The 23,730-nt window shown below is 48.8% G+C and overlaps 1 protein-coding gene across 4 annotated transcripts in view; it reads left to right on the top strand.

Annotated features, from left to right (window-relative positions):
* ABI3BP (ABI family member 3 binding protein) overlaps positions 1-23,730 on the top strand; it is a 2,192,437-nt gene that overhangs the window by 1,686,244 nt on the left and 482,463 nt on the right. For all 4 annotated transcript variants that reach the window (XM_078657771.1, XM_078657774.1, XM_078657775.1 and 1 more), the window contains 2 exons: positions 10,527-10,604; positions 11,065-11,139. In XM_078657771.1, the coding sequence (XP_078513897.1) occupies positions 10,527-10,604; positions 11,065-11,139 (153 nt within the window). The remainder of the gene's footprint in view (positions 1-10,526; positions 10,605-11,064; positions 11,140-23,730) is intronic.

Here is a 23,730-nt window from a genome sequence, read left to right as displayed (position 1 = left end):
CAGTGTGTAACGCATTTGTGAACAAATACAGTAACCCAGTGACAACACTACAGATGGACCTCACACAAGTTGTAGTATAAAAATAAATATTTTTATATAGACTTAACACAAGACCACAAACGACAAAAATCCACAATACTGTACTTTAAAAATGGTAGAATTAGCTTAGTTCTCTTAAGATGTAAGATGCAACACTTTGAGTTCAATATACCTTAGGATGCCTAACGCTATACAACGAAAGTGTTGCAGGGAAGGTGATGTGTTGGTTCCTTACACGCAAGAACGGAGAGGCGCCGGTTCCCTACTGATGCGTAGGGGATGCGTTGGTTCTTCTAGGCGTGGGGAGGTGATGCATCGGTTTCTTACTGCGCTTCTGCGGCGATGCGGCTTGCAACGCCGTGATGCGATGAAGATCCAGAGCAATGAACAAAATGGCGTCTTCTCCTTGATGCAACACGATGCGTGCACGCCCGATGGCCATGTGGCGATTCAACGATTCTTCTGAGCCGCGACAGGCCCGGCGACACGCTTCCCGGTGGTGCAGCGGCGTCTGATGCGATGTCGATCCCCTTCTCAGGCGATGCGAGGCGCTTCGGCAACGATGCGACAGCTGCAGCGGAGACACGCTTTCCCAGCGATGCGACGACAGCAGCTGAGACACGCTTCTCCGATGATGCGGTGCCGTCTGGTGCGACGTCGATCCTCTTCTCCGGCAATGCAAGGCGCTTTCGCATTGTGAAGTGACAGCGCCAGTTCAGCGACACGCTTCTTCTTCGTGAGTCGCACTTCCAGCTCCTTGTGACATGCAGTCCCTCGGAAAGCCCAGCACAACTGCAGGCACTTCCAAAGAACTCTTGGGGAGCTGTTGGGTGAAGTCTGTTGTCCCTGAGACATCAGCAGGAGGCAAGCTCTATCTCAAGCCCTTGGAGTTACTTCACATGTTGAATGAAAGTAGCACAAAAGTCTGTTCTCCTCTCTTTGGCAGTCAGGCAACTACTCCAGGCCAATCCCTCAGTCTCTCTGGTTCCTCTCCTCAACAAAGGTTTCTTCTTGTTTCCTAAAAGTGATCTAAAGTTCTGGGGACTTGATCCCCCTTTTTATACACAGTTTCTCTTTGTTCTCTGAAGGCAGAGAGGTCTTTGCCTAGTCCAAACCAATTCTGGTCAGTCCTGGAGCACTCTGTTTACATGACTCCTTCTTTCCTTTCACAGTACAGGGCTGGGACATCAGATGCACCACAGGAGGTGGATACAGCATTGTGGAGGGAAGGCACAGCCCTATTCATGTCCCAGGTGCAACTCCTCCCTCCCATCTGCATGCAGATCTCTCTATTCAGCCCTGTGCTGACCCACCCTGTCTCCTGGAATCTCCCAGCCCCTTTCACTCAAACTCCAGACAAGGAACACACAACCTAGCAGAGGCAGGCCTGAATGGTTAAACAAGAAAATACCTACTTTCTAAAAGTGGTATTTTCAAACACAGAATATTAAAACCAATGTCACTAAAAGATGTATTTAATCATTCTGAGTTCAGGCATACTACACTCGATTTCTACCTAATTCCGTTAGTCAGTTAAGATTATAAGGTGTAATAATCAATCTGCCCATTCTGGCCTATGGGGAACAGTGCCTTGCAATAGTGAAAACCGAAAATAGCTTTAATTCACTATTAGGATATGCCACACACACCAGGGCATGTTCTACCTTTTGCCTACAATGCACCCTGCCCTTGGGCCTAACATAGGTGTGACTAATATGCAGAAAAGAGAAGGTTTAGGGACTGGCAAGTGGGTGGGCTTGCCCAGTCAGCGGGGCAGTACCACTCTGCACACAGGTTCTGCAATGGCAGACCTGAGACACACTTTACAGGCTGCGTCTGTGGGTGGCACAATCAGTGCTGCAAGCCCACCAGCATCATTTGGTTTACAAGCCCTGGGCATACTCAGTGCACTGTACTAGGGCTTGACAAGTAAACCAAACCAACCAATCATGGCATCACTTATCCATACATCAATTTACCATAGCAAGAGCATATGCACTTTAGCACTGATCAGCAGTGGTAAAATTCTCAGAGTCATAAAACCAACACAAACAGGTCAGACAAAATACAGGAGGAAGGCAAAAATTTCAGGGAAGACCCTGCAAAAAAGAGCCAAGTCCAACAATAAGTGTGTCTTGTAAGCTCACAAGGCATGGTGCCTAAAACATAAAAAGTAACACATTAAAATAGTGTTCCCTATCAGTAATTGAAGGCTAAAAAGCTGTTTTAATCTGTGCGTTTACACTACATACTCCATGTACAAGCGTGTATATAATTAAAATTCTTAATCTGGAGCTCCACACAGGAAACTGCAGGAAAAATTAATCTAAGGTATTTTCTACTCAGTTTTCAAAAATGTAAATTTATGATTAAATCAGCTTTTTTATAATTATGTTTGAAAAGTAACTTTGTAATAATGTACTTTGTACTGTCTGAGCCAAAACTGGCTTAGAACCAGTTTTGTAACTCCTCTCACCTCTAGACGCGCAGTACTCATTCCTGATGAGTTAAAACCCCTGTTCTCTGGAAGACGATGACCTGGCCTCTGGGCCTCGGGAGGCAGGGGTGTTGTCTACAAGTGGTCAATTAACAGGGATTAGACATATGGAAGAGGGGCAGGAGCAGTTGGCAGAAAAAGGACAACCTTAACACTTCTTTTGAGATGAGGACAGGATAATAAGGAACTGATGCTGTTTTGGACCTCACTATGCTATATGGCAAACCCCCAAAAGGTCTCCTTCATGTTTGCCCACACATTCGTCATGTAACTACTTGCTTCACTGGTCACCTGTCACCTATTTCACTTTACTTTGTGGCTTTCCAAGACATGGGACAGAGTGGAGTAGGGCAAATTTGCATCTGGACTTCAAGTCCCCGCCTGCACTCTCCAAGGCACGGTGCCCAGCCCCTCACCTGGATTCTAACTTGGAGTGGGACTCAAAATTTCATGAGGAACATTGAATAGATATAGCATAGACAAGCCAAAGGCCATGCTGAACAAAGACTAAGTTAAGGAACGTCACATTCTCAACCAGTCATTGAACGAAAGAGGGTGGGCCGCATCTCTTTGCTTGAATGCTTCATGCCCGGACACATTGCAATGGATCGTTTTTAGTGACAATTGTGCTAGAAGTAAAGAGATACAAGAGCATAGTCTCGGGCCTGACCCATTGCAACAAAACTCTACACTAATCGATTTGACTATTAGCAGTACCCTTTTCCCGTCCTTGTACTACAGATATAGTAATCACTCACCCGACTGCTTTGAAAGAGTTTTATGACCTCAACGAGAAACGCTACAATAAAATAGAATGGAATTCAATTTTACACTAATTACTCGCTGTGGCAGCCATTCATGTTTCAGCTTTTGGTGATACAGGAAAATCCTCCACAGATACCTGAGATGTATAGCATTAACCGCTTCTCTGCGGGGGTAATTCCCCCGCTGTGCTGTGGGGCGGGAGGAGCGCGCGCATCGCCTCGATGCTGATGACGAGCTCAGCTCGTCATCAGCCACCGTGCTCATGTGCTAATGATGAGCTGAGCCCGTCACGGCCACGCCCGTTCCTTAGAACGCTCAGCACAGCAGGGGAATTAACCCCCCGTGTGAGCGTTCTAATGGCCATGAGGAACTCAACTCATCATTAGCACACGAGCACCGTGGCTGATGACGAGCTGAGCTCGTCATCAGCATGGGAGGGGTTAATTACTGATCTATGATACTTAATTTGTCATTATGAAGAATCCCAAAACATATCTCTGAACACTGGTATCTAAAACATCTGGAGTCAAGTGATTTAGTTTATATGGGACAATGGAGTGGAATCGAAATTTGCCTAGCAGTGTAACGGTAAGTTTCAATTCTATTAAGGACACGGAGGCGAGGATTATGCTTTTGTACCTTCTTCGCTGTATTTATTACAAAAGTCACAGCAGCCAAAAACAATCAAATAACAACAGCCCTACCTTAGAACAAAGGATATGGGCAAACAGAAACAAAGTCCATAAACCACAACTCCCATGAGTATTAGTAGGCAGTCCATAACATAGTCCTTTCTCAGTCTCCAGTGTAGCTATACAGGACGTCCCCTTCATGACCACTTCCTCTTTCTTCGCGCGAGGCACGCAAACTCATCACTGATCCTGCTTGGCACCATCATTTCCTATCAAGAAAAGTACCACAGCGTCAGCAGTGAAGGGGCATCCAAAGTACAAACAAAGCAACACAGTCAAGTCCCAACAGCATAAGACTGGAAAACCTGAGTACTTACTGCAGTACGGGTGGGAATCACCGCAGGAGACCGGGCGGGATAATCCTCGCCTCCGTGTCCTTAATAGAATTGAAACTTACCGTTACACTGCTAGGCAAATTTCGATTCTATGTCAGGACCGGAGGCTTCAGATTATGCTAGTTTAAAGCTTACTCACCACCAAATGAGCAATGTCAACCACCGGTTTAAAGTAAAACCTCTTAAACGTGGGGTCCGAGGACCAATCCGCAGCTCGCATCAAATCCTCCAAGCGAGCTCCTAACGAGAACGCCTTCGAAGCCATGGCTCCTCTAGCTGAATGAGCACCAAACTGCTGAGTGTCAATGCCTGCTTCCTGCATTACCCACCGCACCCATCTGGCGATGGTGGGAGAAGAGACAGCCTTGTGCGGCTTTTGCAGCGCGATTAGCAACTGTCTTTCGCCCGGAGGACGAAGTTCCAAGGTCAGATCCTCATAGGCCTTCAAACACTGGACCACACACAACTTGGGAGCATCCACGAAGCATGGGTAGGAAATCGTGCGCGAGCCACACTTCGTGCGACGTCCCAGCGTGAAGACCACCCCATCAGGGGAAAAAACTCTCGCCGTGACATCCAGGGCGCGAACATCGGACACCCGTCTGCACGACACCAGACATAGAAGCATCGCCAACTTCGCTGAAAGCTCCTTCAATGACAGATACCTATTCTGAGACCATGACAAAAAAAGGTTCAGAACGAGATTAACATCCCAAAGAACCGAATAACGCGGTTCTGGGGGCAGGGAAAGGCGAATTCCCCGTAAGAGGCGACACACGAAAGGATGTTCACCCAGCGGCACACCAGCAATCGGTTGGTGGCCCGCCGAAATCGCCGACCTCATCGCATTGATAGTACGATAAGCTAACCCGGCCGAAGCCGATTCTGCCAAGTAGTTCAGCACTGGAACAACACCCGCGACCACGGGATCCAAGTCCCGTCGAAGACACCAACGTGACCATTTATTCCAGGCAGACCGATAACGTTTCGTGGTGCTGCCCGCCCAGGCCTTTGAGAGGAAACTCTCAGCCGGTCTCGAAAGGCCCGGGAGCGACCAACGTCGCCCGAAAGCCTCCACGCCATGAGGTGAAGGGAGCTCTGAGTGAGCAGATGATGGGGATCCCCGTCCGCGTTGAGAAGAAGCCGCGGAAACCGGGGGAGTAGGATTGGAAAATCCCAAGAAAGTTCCAGTAGAACCGGAAACCAAACTTGAGACCTCCACCACGGAGTCACCAGGACTACGTCCGCCCGTTGGCGGCGAAGGTGGGCCGCCGCCCTCAGTATCATTGAGAACGGAGGGAAACCGTAAGACTTCTCCACGCTCCAGTTCTGGAGGAAAGCATCCGTGGCCTCCGCAAGAGGATCCGGCCTCCAACTGAAGAAGCGCGGGAGCTGGAAATCCAGACGAGATGCAAAGAGGTCCACCGAGAACGGGCCCCAGGCGGCATTCAGGCAGCCGAACACCCGAGGATCCAGTTTCCACTGACTGGAGTCCCGCAGGTAACGGGAATGCCAATCCGCAACCTGATTGTCCCGACCCGGCAAGTATTCGGCCGTCACTGACACCTGATGTGCCAGGCAGTAATTCCAAAAGTCCTTCGCCAAGTCCGAAAGGGCCTTGGAACGAGGACCCCCCAGGCGATTGACGTAGCGCACCGCCGAGACATTGTCCATGCGCAACAAGACGCAGGAACGGACCGTGTCCTTGGTCCAGCAACGAACCGCAAAGGACCCGGCCAGCAGTTCCAGGCAATTGATATGGAGCTCCTGCTCCTCGAAAGACCAGGCGCCGCCTGTGGAAAACTCCCCACAACGGGCGCCCCAACCGTCCCGGCTGGCGTCGGACTCTATCACCAAGTCGGGGACAGGTCCGAAAATTGCCCGGCCATTCCAGGCCTCCATGTGAGCAAGCCACCAGCGCATCTCCTCCTTCACTTCGTCCGACAGGAGAACCACCTGATCGTACGTCAGACCTCTCCTGAGATGATGCGCCTTGAGGCGCTGAAGGGCGCGATAATGCAGGGGCCCCGGAAAGATTGCCTGGATGGAGGACGATAGTAGGCCCACCACCCGGGCAATCTGACGGAGAGAGGTGTGCGATCGCAAGATCGTCTGGCGGAGGATGTGCCGGATTTTTCCCAACTTCGTGGGCGGGAGACTCAAGGTACACCGCACGGAATCCACAGTAAACCCGAGGAATACCACCGTCTGGGACGGCACCAGAACAGACTTCTCGCTGTTGATAACAAACCCCAGATTCTGGAGTAGGGACACCGTCCGGCGGAGCTGAAGGTCTAACTGTACCGGGCACTGCGCCATCAACAGGATGTCGTCCAAATAGACTATCATCCGGACACCTTGGCTTCGCAAAAACTCCACCGCCGGCCGAAGGAGCTTGGTGAAACACCAAGGCGCTGAAGAAAGTCCGAAAGGAAGGGCGGTAAACTCGAACACCTGAGTTCCCCACCGGAACTGCAGAAAGCGCCGGTGCGGGGGATGAATGGGCACCACCAGGTACGTATCCTTGAGATCTAACCGCACCATCCAATCGTTGGGAAGCAAGACGTCCCTCAGAAGATGGATACCCTCCATCTTGAAATGCCGGTAGATCAACCAACCGTTGAACTCTTTGAGGTTGATCACCGGACGCTTCCCCCGTCCGGTTTGTCCACAAGGAACAAATTGCTCAAGAAACCTGCCGGGTGTCGAACCGAAGGGCAAATGGCGCCCTTGCGTAACAGATCCGACACCTCCTCGTCTACCAGAAGTGCGTCCGCACGAGAGAAAACGATAGGGAGGGGAGGCCTGTCTTGGCGGGGTTGGTCGTAGAATTCCACATGGAAACCCCGTATTGTTTGCAAGACCCAAGCGTCCGTTGTGAGAGCGGCCCAAGCGTCTGGAAACAAATCCAACCGTCCCCCCACGCGGACCTCGACCGCCGAAATGAGACCTACCTTTAGAGGTGTTGCCGGCACCATTGTTGAATCCACCACGGCCACGGAAGCGCTGTCCTCTGGTGGGATAGAAGGTGTTGTAGTTCTGAGAGGAGTTAAACTGCCCTCGTCCGGAGCCTTGATTCCTGTTGGTCGCTTGCGGACCACCACGGCCGGTCGCGCGGCCCCCTCCGCGACCGGCCCCTCTAGAGAAACGTTGGTGGAACACCTTCTTGATACTGGACTGGGCCCTATCCAGGGACGTGAAAGTATTAACAAACTTCCCCAGTTCCTTAATAAATGGTTCCCCAAAGAGACCACCCTGGGCGACAGCTCCGGCTTCCGAAGAGGCTAAATCGCCCAGCTTAGGGTCCAGCTTGATTAGGAGGGACCGTCTACGCTCGGTAGACAACGCGCAATTCGCGTTTCCTAGGAAAACTACCACCCTCTGCGCCCAGTTAGAGAGGACTTCAGGGGAGATGGCCGCCCCGGACTCCTTGGCCTCCTCCGCCATGTCCAAAATCTTAGTAATGGGACCAATGGCATCCAAGAGCTTGTCTTGGCAAGCACGCCAGGAGCGGTCAATACCTTTGCGGGGATCCTTAACGAATGTAGCCAAAAATGTGGCCATCTTCGGGTCCAACTCCGGGGTCAAGGCTACCTTACCCTCCAATGTAGGCCTAGGGCACTCCCCGCGCAAACAGCTCCTCGCCTCCTTCTCCAGGGGCTTGCGGAGGCGACCAGCAACGAACTTCGCCACTTTCTCCCCGGGAGCCCAGGCAGCGGACCGCGGATGCATAATTTCATCCGGGTCCAACATCCCAGAGGTATCCCGAGGGAGCTCGGCGGCAGAGCCCGAAGGGCGCCAAGAACGCTCCGACCCATCCTCATCATCAGTGTCCACCGGGGAGGTAGGCGCAGGAGACAGAGGAGCAGTGCCAGCGGAGCCCGAAGGGCCCGGGGCCGGTGAAGGCGCAGGCGCGGGATCCAGTGCCTTAGCTAGGAATGCGTCACGCAACCTCTCAAAGGCGTCCTTGTCCACACCATGCGAACCGCCCGGCACCGCCTCCCGACAGGGTTTCTTAGGGGCCGGGGGAGTAGACCCCGACGGGGCGGAAGACCCAGCAGGCACCCCAAGGTGCGCCTGAGCGACCCTCTCACATTCCTGGGTAATACGGGCAGAGAGGCGGTCTTCCATAGGCCCCACAATTTCAGTGACACACCTATAAATCGAGCTGTCTACAGCTTGGTAGAACTCATCGTCGTTGAGGTAGCCCTGCGACTCCTCCTCCTCGTAATATTCATCACCCATCACCCCTAGCTGACCAGTACCCCTAAGGACTGAATGGAGAAAGAATGAGCCGGGGCAATCTGGGGAATCACTGGTTAAAACCAGGAGAATTACAGGGGCAGAGCACTGCTGCCAAAATCAGGGGCCCAGTGGAACCGGGGAATCAGGGGGGCACCCACCCCACTAGCGCGCAGGCCCTCCTGACAGGACCGGGCCACAGTCACCTCCCAGCGCGCTAGACTCACTCAGGAAGCAGAGGACACAGAGTGCCTTAAAACGCCCGCAGGCGGCAACGCGGTCACGCCGCAATACAGACCCCCGCCGGGGCGTAAGCAATGACAAGAAATGCGGGGCAATACAGGCTCAATTCGAGCGTCAAGGTGAGGTGACAGGGAGCAGCGCGCCAGAAACGTTCTCCTCAGCGCGATTCCACCAGCGGAAACCGCGCCGAGGAGAACGAGACGGAACAGCACCCTCTAGCGGCCGGAGACGGCCGAGACAAAGGCAAAGTCGCGTAGGAGCAGAAAAGGCTCCCGCGACCTAAGGGGGCTCTGTAAAGAAAAACGGAGCGCACCGCAAAGCCCCGCACACATGAACAAATCAAATTGAAGCAAAAGCGAGCCCAGCAAACCCCAACATAACCAAATGTGAGGAGAGAGGGCAAAAACCACTTAACTGGCTGCGAAGCAGCGAAGAAAGAGGAAGTGGTCATGAAGGGGACGTCCTGTATAGCTACACTGGAGACTGAGAAAGGACTATGTTATGGACTGCCTACTAATACTCATGGGAGTTGTGGTTTATGGACTTTGTTTCTGTTTGCCCATATCCTTTGTTCTAAGGTAGGGCTGTTGTTATTTGATTGTTTTTGGCTGCTGTGACTTTTGTAATAAATACAGCGAAGAAGGTACAAAAGCATAATCTGAAGCCTCCGGTCCTGACATAGAATTTTTGTCAAACTATAACAAGCAAACCACGAGCCGTTTTAAATGTGCTCATGTGGAACTGAATGGAAGTATCCTGACGATAACATGTCTGTGATAGAGCTGAACCCGGAAAAGTGCATAAAAAGTGCAATTATTGATCCTTCTACCCTAGTCAAAGCTTGCACGCTAGTATGGAATGGCCCACTCTTCCTTTGTGGAACTCAGCGGTGGCTGGCACAGGTTAGCACAGTGGCGCAGGGAGGGGGCAGGGTGGGGATTGGGATAGGAGCAGTGGGAAGCCGGTGGGCAACAGAATAGGTATGGTTTAAGAAACAAACAACATCTATTCCACCATCAGTCAGCTTCCCCTCGCTGTGCCCTGCCCTGCCTCACCGCACTTACCTGTGCCGGGTGCCACTGGTGGAACTGTATTTTGTACTGCTCTAGTGGTATGAGATGTCATGACTGAACGCAGACATGAATTTCACTCTTTCAGCTCCTTTGGTAATATTGGTACCTGAAGCCCATATTTACCACTGGCTCTTTAAGTACCTTTGACACCAGTAGTCTTTCTTCCATTGACGTCCGAGAGGATGCTGGAAACTTTCATGCCGCTGATTCTTTCCCACAAATGTGATAGAAGAAACCACAGTAAGAAGACTTTACAATATGACACTTGGTAAAGTCAACACTAAAGCTACCCTTTTGACAGGTAATGCCCAAGTGTGCTACAAGTCAGCACTCTGCCCTCATCATTACCCTTTGAAAATGGAGGAGGGTCAGAACATGCTCTAGCACACACCTGCTACTCTCTGCATAATGGACCCTAATGTTTTGAGTATTTTCCAAATATTTTAATATATATTGTGAAAAGATGAACAACTATTCATTAAAGCAATTGCAGGCTTTTGGAATACATCTCATTGTTTACAATCCGTACTTTCTTCTAAAGAAGAAAATATTACGACATATGATCTGCATTGACATTAACAGTGTCCAATTTATTGTTTATCCTTGCTATTTGTGATTACGTGATGTATATTTTTTCTAGCATCAACCAGGCAAAACATCCCAGAAACTATCACCCCTAAATCTTCTCGCAGTGAAGAACAACCAAAGGCAACGTTGGGTAATTTCAATCTCTGTGCTACTCTTAATCCCACGCAGGACCTCGTCACAATGGAGATTGCTTCATATCATCATAACAAAATTCTTTGCTTAAGCGCTTGCCTTCACGTTTGCTCTTTAAAGACAAAAAACTTAGGCTGTGCTGATTATGGTCATCTGCTTCAAACTATCTTCCAGTACCTTCATTTCTCTTCCAATTTTCGTAAACACTTTTGTTCAAGAGTCCCATTTTCCTAGAAGATCCATTGTATTCATCAAACTTTTTTATCTTCTGCTGATCTGCATGCCGCTGGAATTCGCTAGTATTTTTTTTTCCAATAGCAACCATGTATATTTCTTTTTCTGACATCTTTCTGCTTTGCTGCAGACTTCCAGCGTGCCTTTTCCACAAAATGGGAATACGGCTCTCTCAAACTGGGAGGCTTGGGATTTAACCACACATTTGAGTTTTTCTCTTTCAGCTTTCCAAGAAACACCATTCTCTTCCTCGGAACCTAAAGACGTTGAAATACCTGAAATTCCTCCAACTAACCCTGGTAACTTTAATGTTTATACATATCAATCAGCCAACTCTCAGGGAGTCATAATTTCACCAACTCCATTATTATCTGACTGGGACACAGGAACATTTTTTCTCCAGTGTGAAAAATCAATGCAGAGGGTTGCAAAGTATGTAGTGAAGTTGAACAACAGAAGATGGGTGACATACAGTGCCTTAATCAAAATGCACTTTTGCAATGTTTAAGTTGGACACATTGATATGGAAATGGTCAATGTCCCTATTCTCTCTTAAAAACAATTCCATCAAAATATTAAAAGCTGTCCCTAGATGGTCTTCTTGGCATACAATTTACAAAGCATTCATGAGATTATCGTCTACACTCCTGGACCTCTTTTAAACAAGAAGATGTTCTTTGTTGCAAAGTAGGATAATATATTATTAACATTTGTGGCTGCACTTGATGTATAACACCAGTCAGCCAGCAACACATTATGGTAGTTGCTGATTTGATATACTTTCAAGTTTTAGTACTGCTTTTAGCCTGTGCTTGGAAGTTCTGAAGTCTCCTAGCATGTCTTTCATAGGCCTTGCCAATAATTAAAGTGAGAGCAAACTGCTTGTTGCCCCATAGTAGAGGTGGTCAAATACGATCCACACAAGGTAAACACTACTGTCTAAGCCAGTGGTTCCCAAACTTTTTTAACGCGTGGCTCCCTTGACCTAATTGGCAGTTGGTTGTTGCTCCCCACCATTTTTTTACCCGCACACCGGGGAGCCGCGGCGCACACTTTGGGATCCATTGGTCTACATGAAGAATCAAGCCTAGACGTGATGAAGGATTCAGAGAGTAGCCATCACCATCATAAAACTTTATTTGGAATCACAAAGATCTTATAAAGTACGTCTCAATTCATACAACACCATCATAGAGTAGCATAAACCACTGCCACTAAAAGTAACCAGGCTAAAGAAAGGCTCAAGGAGCTCTGTGGCGTTACAAGAAGTTTACCTGGGGTGGGCTCTGATGAACCCAAGATGGCTCACCAGATCCCATCTTAAGTGGGCTGGGTCCTGCCGGTGCAGTCCTAAAAAGCAGATGTCAAGACGGGTCGCTATTGGGCTCTCCATTTTTGTCTTTAGCCTCAGGATGAAAAAAAAATGTAACCCTGTAGCAGTCACTTCACTGCCTTTGCGGTAACTCCAAAGAGACTCGTTATAGTTCTTTCAGTCTCATCATAAAGTTTCTAATGAAAAATAATAATAATAGTTTTAAAGTTTTTAAGTAAATCATCGTGAAAGAATAAACGATATGCCCATCTCTGAAAGAGTTATTTGTCTTCAAGGAAAAATGTCACCTGCTGTTTCCCTTTTCACCATGAATGAAGGACGTGTCTCTCAGTAAATATATTTCTGTCAGAGACCTGCAGGGGTCTCGTGGCGCTGAAAAACAATCCTCCACTTGCGAGTGGGGGAGGGGGCGTGGGGGATGAGCGCTCCCCAAGGAACGGCTACAATAAAATAAACGAACAGATCAGAGACCTAATACTTTACACTACCCCTGGGGGTGCTTTCTCCCACCGGCGTCTAAACATCCAGTCATAGGCTCAAGGTGGCATGACATAGCATTGAGGGCCCGAACAGTGGTGTGGGACCCACGTTTCACCATCAGACATTCATTTCACGGGTCACCAGGAGAGGATGTGGCTAAACAACTAGAGCGCCCCATTTTAAAGCTGGCAAACTGGGTTCTAGTCTCAGCAGGGATGCGCAACATCGTATGATTCTGAGCAAATCACTTAATCTCCCCGTGCCTAAAAATTAATGGTTCTGTCTGTAACCCAACTGGTGCTAATGTAAAGTGCTCTGATGCCTTCAGGTTGAGTTTGTGCTATATAAAACTGCAAACAAATACTTGTTAGGGGGCCTTGTGCTGCTTTTGGGAGTATTGAATCAGATGGCGTAGTAAAATTACAAAGAGCACTGCGCAAGAGACTTTTCTCACCACCATAAATTCATAAACAGCCTCTGAAGACGTAAAACCGGTAGGCGCTTTATACAGCGCTATCTATGAAGCTGTGTGTGTTCCGCGGTGCGCAGTGTGCCTACATGAGACAGTGGAGACTGGGGGGATTTATGAGGCCAGGATTGAGGCCCTCACCCAGGACCATATATGTAGGACAACGAGGCCGCACAAGGGCGTCACAGTACGTCCTCGTGGGAGCAGAGCAGGAACACGAAACTGAAAGGCAACACACCACACTCTCCAACATGCAGCAGTTACGAGTGATAACCCCTCAACGAGGACTGAGGCAAAGACAGAAGCTGGTAGAGTGCGGCTGCATCAGGGCATAGTCCTCATCCTGGGCCAAGCTCTAGAGGACATAAAAAGAAGCACTTTGAGAATGTGTTCGAGGTCACCTACCAAGGGTCAAAGGCCCCCTTGATCTGGGGAGTGACCACTCATTGGGCCCATAAGCAGTAATTACAGAGTCCCCTTGTCCAGTAATGAGCAGCTCGCTACTGGGGCAGCAGGAGCAGGTAAGGCGCTGGGGCTGATGAGCGCAGCTCTTAATGGAGCCATTGAGATGCAGAGGGCGAGTATCAGGTGACCTGGCAGCACAAAGGAGGGGGAGGAATTGCGGCTGCAATTTCCATGACCCACATCCTGCGCGGTGGGGCGGCACCCTAGGCTTCTAATCACGGCGCACCTGGGTGCCGCGGCGCACACTTTGGGAACCACTGGTCTAAGCCAATGATAAACATATTTAGTCGCTGTGGTTGCCCTCAGTACGATACCCGCCATACCAGTAATGCATTATGGTACTGGCAAATTTTGCATCAATTAGTTGTGAGTAGCTTTACCAGAAGAAATTGTCAGAGCGGAGGCTGCCGATCGACAAAGTACACATAGAGTGTGTGGTTGCATCAGCTGCTTTGTACACAGCTAATAGGATGCACTATCTTGACAATTGTTGAAGCCAGTCTAAAACAGGATGTGTTATGAAGCACCTAATTAACTTATTGGGAACCAATTAGTAGATCTGACTTGACCCAGGTTTTGAGTGGCATCAAGTGAATTTGTGATGCAATGAGCCTTTAGTATATTGTATAAGAGTATATTTGAAATCTCTGAAGACCTGCACCGACTCAATTCTCCTTGGCTTATTCAAAAGATAATTTTCATAATATCAAAGTTCCTTCCTTACTAACTCATTTACCTTTTATCGTGCAATTAAGCCACAAGTTGGCAAAGGCACTTTGTTAGTCAATTTTATCTTTTTAATAAACACTAGTTGTTTTTATGGTGAAAATGACAGGTTTGAACCTCACTCCACTCCTCTCATATTATCCAAAATTGAAGCTTGTTAGAGAGTACGACGAGATGTGGGCAAAAGAGGACATCTCCGGCCACATGGAGGCACTGTCTTTAATTTGACAAGCAAAGGGAAAGCAGAGTAGCAAATACTTAAAGATGTCGGCCTGTCTGAGACACAAACTCTGCAATTGTAAATACCCGGATCTTTCCCTTTTTTATATACGTTTTCTCCAAATTGCACCATTTTTTTTAGAAAGAAAGCTAAAGTTAAACTTTACAAAACCATTATTCACACTAGAAAGCCTTTGCTTTGAAGTAGTTGTATTCATGCTGTTTTTTGTGATGGCTACGTGTTTTAAGTCCCTCTGTTCTGTGCCTTCCAGTGCAGCTGCTCTTGCATCCTCTGTCATGGCTAGATTAGGGCAGCCCTGAGGACACGGCCTTGCCTTATTCTGAAGACTCCGACCCCTGAGCTTTGCTAGTGTTCTGCAAAAACAAAGTTATTTACATCGGCAACAAACAATGTTCCTATTTTAAAAAGAAAGGCGTGTTGAATAACATTTTCCAAAGCTTAAAAATTCCACTCTTATGAAAGATGATTGCCTTTAAATACTACATGAAAAAAAAAAAATTATTGACTTTTTATGGTACAGTTTGGGCTGCAGCCCGGCACATACAATGCGAAGACAAGATGATGCAAAAGTACCAAGCTTGTAAACATCATTATCTACGGTTTGCATATATAACAACAAATAGAACTTTGCGTAGACATTTCCATTCCACATACATTTAAGGGTATGTTTGAGTACCTGTGTTAGTAACAATGAAAAGTACAGTGTGCAGCATGTTGTGTTTCGGGACGTGGCGGATTTTATGGGCTCCTAAGTCGCCCATGAGGAGGCGGCCCTCCAGGGGGTGAAACTCTGCAAGATTGTCCAGGGTGAGAAGCATGGGGGTGAGAGCATGATGCAGCTGTAGGTATTTGTAGAATTGCTTTTTATGGAGTTGGAATTCTTCCTGCAGCTGTTGAAAGGACTTTAAGGTAGTGCCCCTCATAACATTCCAGAGTGTGGATATGCCTACCAGGTCCCACTTGCGGAAGCTCTGTGCGCTGTATAGTACTTGAAGAAGGGGGACCCTATCCATCGCTGGGCGTTCTAGTACGAACGCCGGATCCATTGGTATCTTATACCACCATTCATTAATGACCAATAAATGAGAGGCTGCATAGTACAAATACATGTCTGCATGCCGCAATAAGTAGATTGTACACAGGTCTGTAGCGCCAACCGAACTGTCCCCCCAGCCCACAGGAATTTGTTATGTACAGCATTTATTTGCGCGAACCATGATCGCGGTATGTGGCCAGTACATTTTATAATCGATAAAGCACTCTGGGGAGTGAGACCATTATAAAAATCGCTGAGCTCCCATACTGCTAGAGGGGTAGAGATGACCATATTGTTGTCTCATCTCAATGGCTGGCAAGCAGTGGGTTGATGTTGCACATCCATGAGATCTTTGGACAAGTAGACATAAAGATACCCAAGTACTGGAATTCCTCCGTCGCATGTGTTAGCTGGGCCGCCCATGTACCTCTACCTTGATGACCACTTACGGGAAACAGTACAGACTTAGAGGGGTTGGTATGGAGCCCGGTGGTCTGGCTGAAGACTTGGAGGATCTGTAGGATGCCTGGTCCCGAGATCCATGGGCCAGTCATGAAAAACAGGATATCGTCCGCATATAGCGCAATACAGTCAGGTTGCGACAGTGACCATTCAAAGCCCCGAAGCACTAGATCCCGGTGAACCCATACCGCTAGGGGCTCCACCGCTAGGGCAAATAAGAGTGGGGACAGGTGGCATCCCTGCCTTGTACCGCGACTGCTGGGAAAAGGGGCTGAGCGATGGCCAGCGATTTGCACTGCGGCGATTGGTTCCGTATAAAATAGGCAAATGTATGCCAGGAAGAGCGGGCCAAAATTAACCGCCTCCAAAAGCTGGAAGAGATATTCCTAACTGAGAGATGCAAATCGGCAAGAAGTATGGCCGCGAGGCGTCCCAACTCTGGAGCCAATGCCATAGCGTTATGAACCCGGCGAATATTGTGGCGGGTGGCTCGTATGGCATTAAACCAGATTGGTCTAGGTGGGTCAAGTGCTGTATACAGGCCCGCAGGTGATCAGCTAGTACATTACCCAATAATTTAGGCTCAAAATTAATTAGGGAGATAGGACGGAAATAGGACGGTATGAGGATGGGTCTTCCCATGGGCAGCCAGGCTTTAAGAAAAGGACAATTGGAGGGAGGAGCCTAGCTCGCGACCGAGATGGCCGCGCTTTAGCTCGGCTCCGTTCGCCCGCCTGTGTTTTTCACATTTATCCTGCATTTATCCTGCCCCGGGAAGCCCTCCTTGCTGTGTGGTACTACTACGACGCATTGCAGGCACTTACCACTTGTTCCGGTTGTCCTGGCTGCTGTGGGTCCGGTGCAGTGCCCCCGACCATTCCCGGGACTCGAGGGCGGACTGGCCTGGTTCTTCGTCCCGGCTCCTGGGCCGGATGCAGCCTGCGGGCTTGCCCTTCGGGGCGCGCTGGAGGTGATTGGAGGGCCGCTGTTCGTGTGAGCCGGAGGTTCCTGGCTGAGAGACTCCTGTGTGGCGGCAGCCTTGGATGGTGACGCTGCCCTTCATTATTGGGGTTCCTCGTGTGTTCAGCTTCCTCCCCCTTTGTTCTCCGGTCCGGCCACTTTGTTCTTTGCCGCCCGGACTCGGAGAACGGGACTGGCGACATTGGGGGGCCGGCGAATCCCCTTCTTCTGGTGGCCCCCCTTCCTGTCCGGGGTGTTCTTCTGCCTGTCGGCGGGACTTCATCTGCTTGACTGCCGCCCCGGCGGAGGTTGTTGGCCGCGCGGCCTGTTCGGGCTCTCAAGATGGCGACCATCCCCATTTGTTTGGGCCGGGCCCGGACGAGCACTGGGGGCCCGCCGCAAGGCCCGGGTGTCGGATACTGTGAAGGTTTTCCTGCACTTAAGGGGATCTTGAACATCCTGCTATCCTGGCGGCTCTCGGTGGCCGCACCACTCCTGGCTCTGGAGACGGTTCCTCACTGCGGGCCTCCCGGGCCCCCATGACCGGATGAGGCATTGATATCGCGGGGTGTGGCTGGTACTCTCCTGGCGGACTTGGCCCCGGCTGCCGCCCCGGAGGTGCGCAACCTGATGGCGCCTTCTCCTCCTGTGCTGCCTCCTCTGCCCTTGGCCCGGGAGCTGGATTTTGTTTTGCCGGACTTACATGATTCTCCTGGTCCCTCTCAATCACCACTGCCCGATGACGTCTCCTGTGCCGGCCCGGATGGGTCGGTTTTTATGGACATATCCTTGGAACTGTGCCTGCATCGTCTACTACATTCTGTGATTTTCCTGGATCTTCCGTGCTTTTCTTCCTGTGACTTTTTTGGACTGCCGTTGGACTCTCCTGCTGCCTGCCTTCTGTTCTTTCTGGCAGGGTCCTCGTTGGATCGGACCCTTACTGCTTTGGATAAAAAGGGTCAGGGCTGATGGAAACTGACTCTTATATGCGGTAGCTCATGAACGGTTTGGATGGTCTCTGTGTCCTGATATGCTTCTGTGTAACTGGTTAGTGCTCCTGGACTTTGGCCTGATACTCTTTGGCTTCCCGAGGACTTGGACCTTTAACCCGGGCGGGTGGATGGGTGCGTTTACTCCTGTCTTTGGCCCTCCCCCGTGTGTATGTTTGTATGTCTTTACTCCCTTCTTTCTTTCCCTTCCTTCCCCCCCCCTTTTTTTGTCTTTTAATTCCAACTTTTCTTGCTCCACTAAATTTCGGGTTCCATTTAGGGCGACAGGCACGCTGCGGGGGGGGTTGGCCGTAGCCTTCTGCAGGGGTGCAGGGTGGGCTTAGGGGTGGGTGGGGGGGGTCTGTTTGTGTCGGGGGGTCTTTTCCCCCCCTTATTTTCCCCTTTTTTGTTCTATGGCTCTTGTGTATTCACTTTTTCGGGACTCTGTCACCTCGAATCTCCCCCGGGGGTTTTCTGTCCTTCTTCCGGTGTGTGGCTGATTGTGGTTCGCTGCCTATTCTGGTATCGTGTTTCTGTTACATCGCATGCCGGTTTTATTGTCCTGTTTTTCCCCCTGGGGGTGCATGGTCTGGCGGGTGTTCCTTTTTGTTGTCTTTTTCTCCCTCTTTCCCTTCCTCCTTTATGGAGGTCCCCTTTTTCCGTTGGGGTGCGTATTGCATAGTCTTTGAGATGGGGCTTTTTGATTACTTCTTCTTTGTTCGGGTAGGGGCGGAGGTGAGTGAGCACGATTGACTGTTGCCACTGTCGCTATTTGATGGTCTGATTCTGTTTCTGTCCTTTGCTAGATTTGATTATATGGCTTCATTTTCTTACGTTGTGTTTATAAAATGGCGGCTTGCCGCGGTCCCTCCCTTGTATTCTCATATACGGCCCGTTATTCCTTTGGTCCCCTCCCCGTGCTAGAAAATTTACCTTTTTCATCCTGCTCTTGCTGAACGCTCGATGGGTTTTATTGCTTCACCAGTGCTCCTGATGTTATATCCTGTGCAGATCTTCTTTTTGTATGCTGGTTATTTGACCATTCTGTTCTGGCCAGCCCGTGGGGTTGTAGGCCAGTATTTGTGAGCTTTCATTGTTCAATAAAGGTTAAAAAAAAAAAAAAAAAAAAAAAGAAAAGGACAATTTCGGCCAGTCACCAGTCCCGTGGTAGTATTTGCCGTTCAAGGGCATCTTGCATTGTCTCCATGAAATGAAGGCCCAGAGTGGACATATGTGATTGGAGGAACTCAATGGGAAACCCATAGAGGTCCTGAGCCCACCCCGGACGCATCGCAGCCAGTGCCGCCGCTAAGTCATCCACTGTAATGGGAGAATCGATTTGCGAGAGCGTGTGAGGCACTGGTGGTATCACTAAGGAACATAGAGTATATGGGAGCTGACGACTGGGCGGAGGAGATCCCGGAGGCTTCAGGATAAAGTGCGATTGTTAAAGCATGATATTGGGTTGGTTTCTAAGCTATCTAAAGTAAGGCATGGGTACACCAGCTGTGGAACTCTAGTAGATGCACGGGCCCCAAGATCTATGACATGCAGGGGGGGGATACTGACTGTACCAAGCCATTGCACACCGGGAAGTGGCACGCCTGGAGGGAGGGGAGGGTGGGGGTAAGTAGAATGGGATAACATGGGGTATTAAATTTATGTGCTAAGTAGTTCACAGCACAGAAGTTAGACCTGTATATCAGGGGGTAAATGCAGGAGCTGGAGGGAGGGCTGGCCCTGGTTAGCGGGCACCTTTCAGTCTATTGAGGCATGCAGATCATAGTGGGCTGTACCTCCTGAGATAATATCTCTGGTGTCGAACAGTGGTAAATGGATATGTATGTATGTATGTAAAACCCAATAAAGTTTGTTTAAAAAAAAATGGGAACATCGAGTTGGTCTCTCATCTGATCTGTTAGTCTCGAGGGGATGTCTTGAAGGAACTCTGACTGTTCCTTCCGTGCATATAGTGTGGAGAAGTAACGTGCAAATTCTGCGACAACCTCCTCTGTAGAGGTATGCAAGACACCATCTGTTCACAGATAGTTGGAACAGTGGCCGGGGACCACTCAGCTTGGCACAGTCTGTGTAAAATTCTGCTTGATTTGTCCCCCACTGGTATATTCGGTGTTGGGACGCAAGCCACATTTTCTTCACCTCGTCCATGAGATGCAGTAGCTGCTGTTGTGTAAGAAATAAATTATTCTGGATGAAGGGACTGGGATTAGGTATGTATTGTGTCTCAAAACATGTATGCCTCCATCTAGGCACGTTGGGCGGAGTGCTTATGTTTTTCAGTCACACAACAGCTAATGTCCACCCCCCCGGATTGTGGGTTTTATAGCTTCCCAAAGGGTTTCTTTAGATGGGGCCGCTCCGACGTTTATATCTAGATACGCCTGCATGACCTTGGCAAGTGACTCATGGTAATCTGGGTCTCAAAGTTGCCAAGGAGACATTCGCCACCTAAAAGGAGGTTTTTGAAAGTGTAGGAGAAGCTTTACAGTGACTGGAGAATGAACAGACAGCCCCCTGGGGAGATGGGAGACCTGGGAAAATCTATGGATCTAGCTACGTGGCGTGAACATATAATCTAGCCGCGACATAGATCCACGGACCGTGGACATATAGGTGTAGCCTATCTCAGCGGGGCGATATTCCTACCATATGTCTGACCACCCCAGTGTGCCGGCGAGTAGGGACAATTTAGATACAGCTGTGGGAGGTCCCACAATGGAGCCACACCTTCTATCAAGTGATGACATGGTATCATTCCGGTCCCCTCCCAAAAGAGTTATAAGGCCTGGAAGTTCGCTCCACAGACAGGTGATGTTGTCAACGGAAGTGGTCCCCTGAGGCAGGGCGCGTAAATGCTACCAAAGTTAATTTGTTCTCCATAAATTGTACCTGACAGGAGAACATACCTACCCCCAGGAACCGCCCAGTGTTGTACATGGATGAAGGGAACACGGCGGTGAATGAGAATAGATGTCCCTTGGGAAACCCTTGTAAATCCAGCATGGTAAATCAAATGATAACCAAACCTGCCAAGAAGGGAGCCTTATTACCCAAAACATGAGTCTCCTGCAGGAGAAGAATGTCAGCTCCATACCGCATGGACTGCCTAAGGATGGCTCCCCGTTTGATTTTGTTCGGTAGCCCCCGAACAAAATAAAAGTCAACACGGTCAGGTCCCCCAACGGGAAAAACAGTCGCCTGAGTAGCCATGTGTTGTTTGTAGAAGTATCATAGGCATCAAGCCTAGTGAAAGATGCGCCACACGCCCCCACCCCATGGGGGCACAGCGGTGCCGTCCTTCCACCAGTCAGCACCCGGACCCACGCGGGCCCAGACCCCGAGCGGAAAAGCCGACTCAGGCCGGGAGGCCCTCCCATGACCAGGACGCCAGCCAGGGAAAGAGGTAGCAATCGCCATAACAAGCCAGCGAGGAGGTCCGGGGAACAAGCACCGCTAGCCTTCCACGCTCAGCCCCCCTCACCAGCCATACTCCTCACCTTGGAGCCCCAACCCGGCCCCCGTGCAGTTCTCAGCAGCACTCGCCGAGGACAGGATAACAGGCTGGCAGCTCCAGGCCCGGCTCGTACCACGTCTTGGGGAACTTCGATGTCGGAGCACTGCAGCGATCGGCTCCCCGCTCCTCAGCTCCACTTGTGATATCCTGGGCTGCACTGAGACGGATTTAGGCAGGACTGATGGCGTGGACGCGCGGAGCTCACTCAAGCCGAGTCCGCCATGTTGGCTGGCCAAACCACGCCCCCCCCCCCCTTAATACTACATTTAAAGACCGATATTCTACCCTCCCCATCGTCGTTCACAGCAGTCTGCTGGACTTAATTTTGAGATACAGGTTTTCACTTCTAATTCTACAGACATTTGGAAAATGCTTTGTCATTGTATGACTATAGTCATATTAGGGACATTTAGACAGTAACAGCCTGATTCATCAAGCCGAAATCGGCTCGCAAAGGGCCAGATTCTGAGAATCTGGCCCTTTGCGAGCGCTATTTTTGCATTTGGGATTCATCATCCCAAATGCAAAAATCAGTAATTGCGATTTCGCTATTTTGCGAGGAATTACATTTAAGAAATCTCTATATCATCCATTTAAAAATTGCGAATTCGCAATTTCGGCCCGCTATTTACCGCGAGGTCAAACCTCGTGGTAAATAGCGAAAACTTAGAAAAATGCTTTTAAAAGCATTTTTCTAAGTTGCATGTTGCACACACACATGTCCTTTGGACATGTGTGTGCGCAACACCTGTTTCAATTTGCATTTAAGGGGTGCTACAGGGTGTCCTTTGGACACCCCTGGCACCCTTTCAATCGCTATCTTATTTGCGATTAGCTAATTGCTATTCACAAATAAGGAATATGTTAAAAAGATAGATACTCGATTTCATGTGATTTAAGTATCTTTTATTAGCCGCAGCATCAACGTCCAATCAGTTTCAAGGCTAACAAGAACTCCCTGCCTGAAGCTCACATTCTCAGTGACATCATGCTAGGTGACATCATATGGTTCTTTAAAGAGGACAGACATCGAATTATAACACATCCCCTCCCCAATAAATCAAAGAAAACAACGCAACAAGAAACCTGAAAAAGAATGACCAAATAAAAAAAAGAAATGGTCAAGTTAGATACAGTAAAAATAACATAACAATAATTTTAACAACTGCAATTCAAGACATAATATAATCTTTAAATTTCAACGGCAAATGACGTTGTCTACTGGAAAAGTGACTAGAACTAGAATCAGTAGATGTCAAATCGGTACTAGAAGTTCCAGCACATCGATCATGAGTGAATGACCCAACATCATCAAGATCATTTTGAGAACAGCTTCGAGAATTTGAAGAATTTGAACCACTCTTCAAACATTAGACTAACCTGGACATGCTCCAAGTGCTACCATTGCTAACTTTCACAACATTTTTCTTAATGGAGACAATAGTAAAAGGACCCATGAAGGTACATTTGCCCTTAAGCGTGTGCCTAGGATTCTTTATCAAAACCCTGTCTCCAACATTCCACTTCTTCCCTTTCACACTCATTTTAGAATCATATCTTGTTTTGTATTGACTCTGATATTTTAAGATCTTGTTTTTTTTAATTTCAGCAGATAAAGCTTCACCTTCCATTATTGGCATCCAAACAGGATTTAACTTGGAGATCGCCTTTCTGTCCCTCAAGGCTTCAAAAGGAGATGTTAAAGTAACAACATTAGGAGTGGTTCTATGTGCCCATAAAGTGTCTCTCAAGATCTCTTTAAGAGATGATTTGGTATCCAATGCACGTTGAAGGCAAGTTTTGACCAACCGGTTCATCCTTTCCGCTAAACCATTAGCCTGAGGAGAATATAATGCAGTTTTCTGATGAATCACACCACAATTTTTGAGAAAATCATTCATCTCACTAGAGACGAATTGTACACCATTATCTGTTATCAGGAATTTAGGTAAACCTTCAAAGCAAATACTCCCTTTAGAAACTCAATAACAGATTTGGCATTTACAGAAGAAGTACACTTCGTTATTACCCATTTAGATGTGTAATCTACCAATAAAATGACAAAACGCTCACTTGGTGGTAATAAATCGAATGGTCCCATAATGTCTAAACCTAACTTTGTCCAGACAATCTCAGCAATTTTTACTGGTGACAAGGGTGTGTGATTGGTTGCATATGACTTGTCATTAGATGC

This window comes from Lissotriton helveticus, chromosome 8, assembly GCF_964261635.1.
Source record: "Lissotriton helveticus chromosome 8, aLisHel1.1, whole genome shotgun sequence".
Classification (NCBI taxonomy): Eukaryota; Metazoa; Chordata; class Amphibia; order Caudata; family Salamandridae; genus Lissotriton; species Lissotriton helveticus.
The sequence above is the reverse complement of the archived record's forward strand: the minus strand, read 5'-3'. Positions and strand labels throughout refer to the sequence as shown.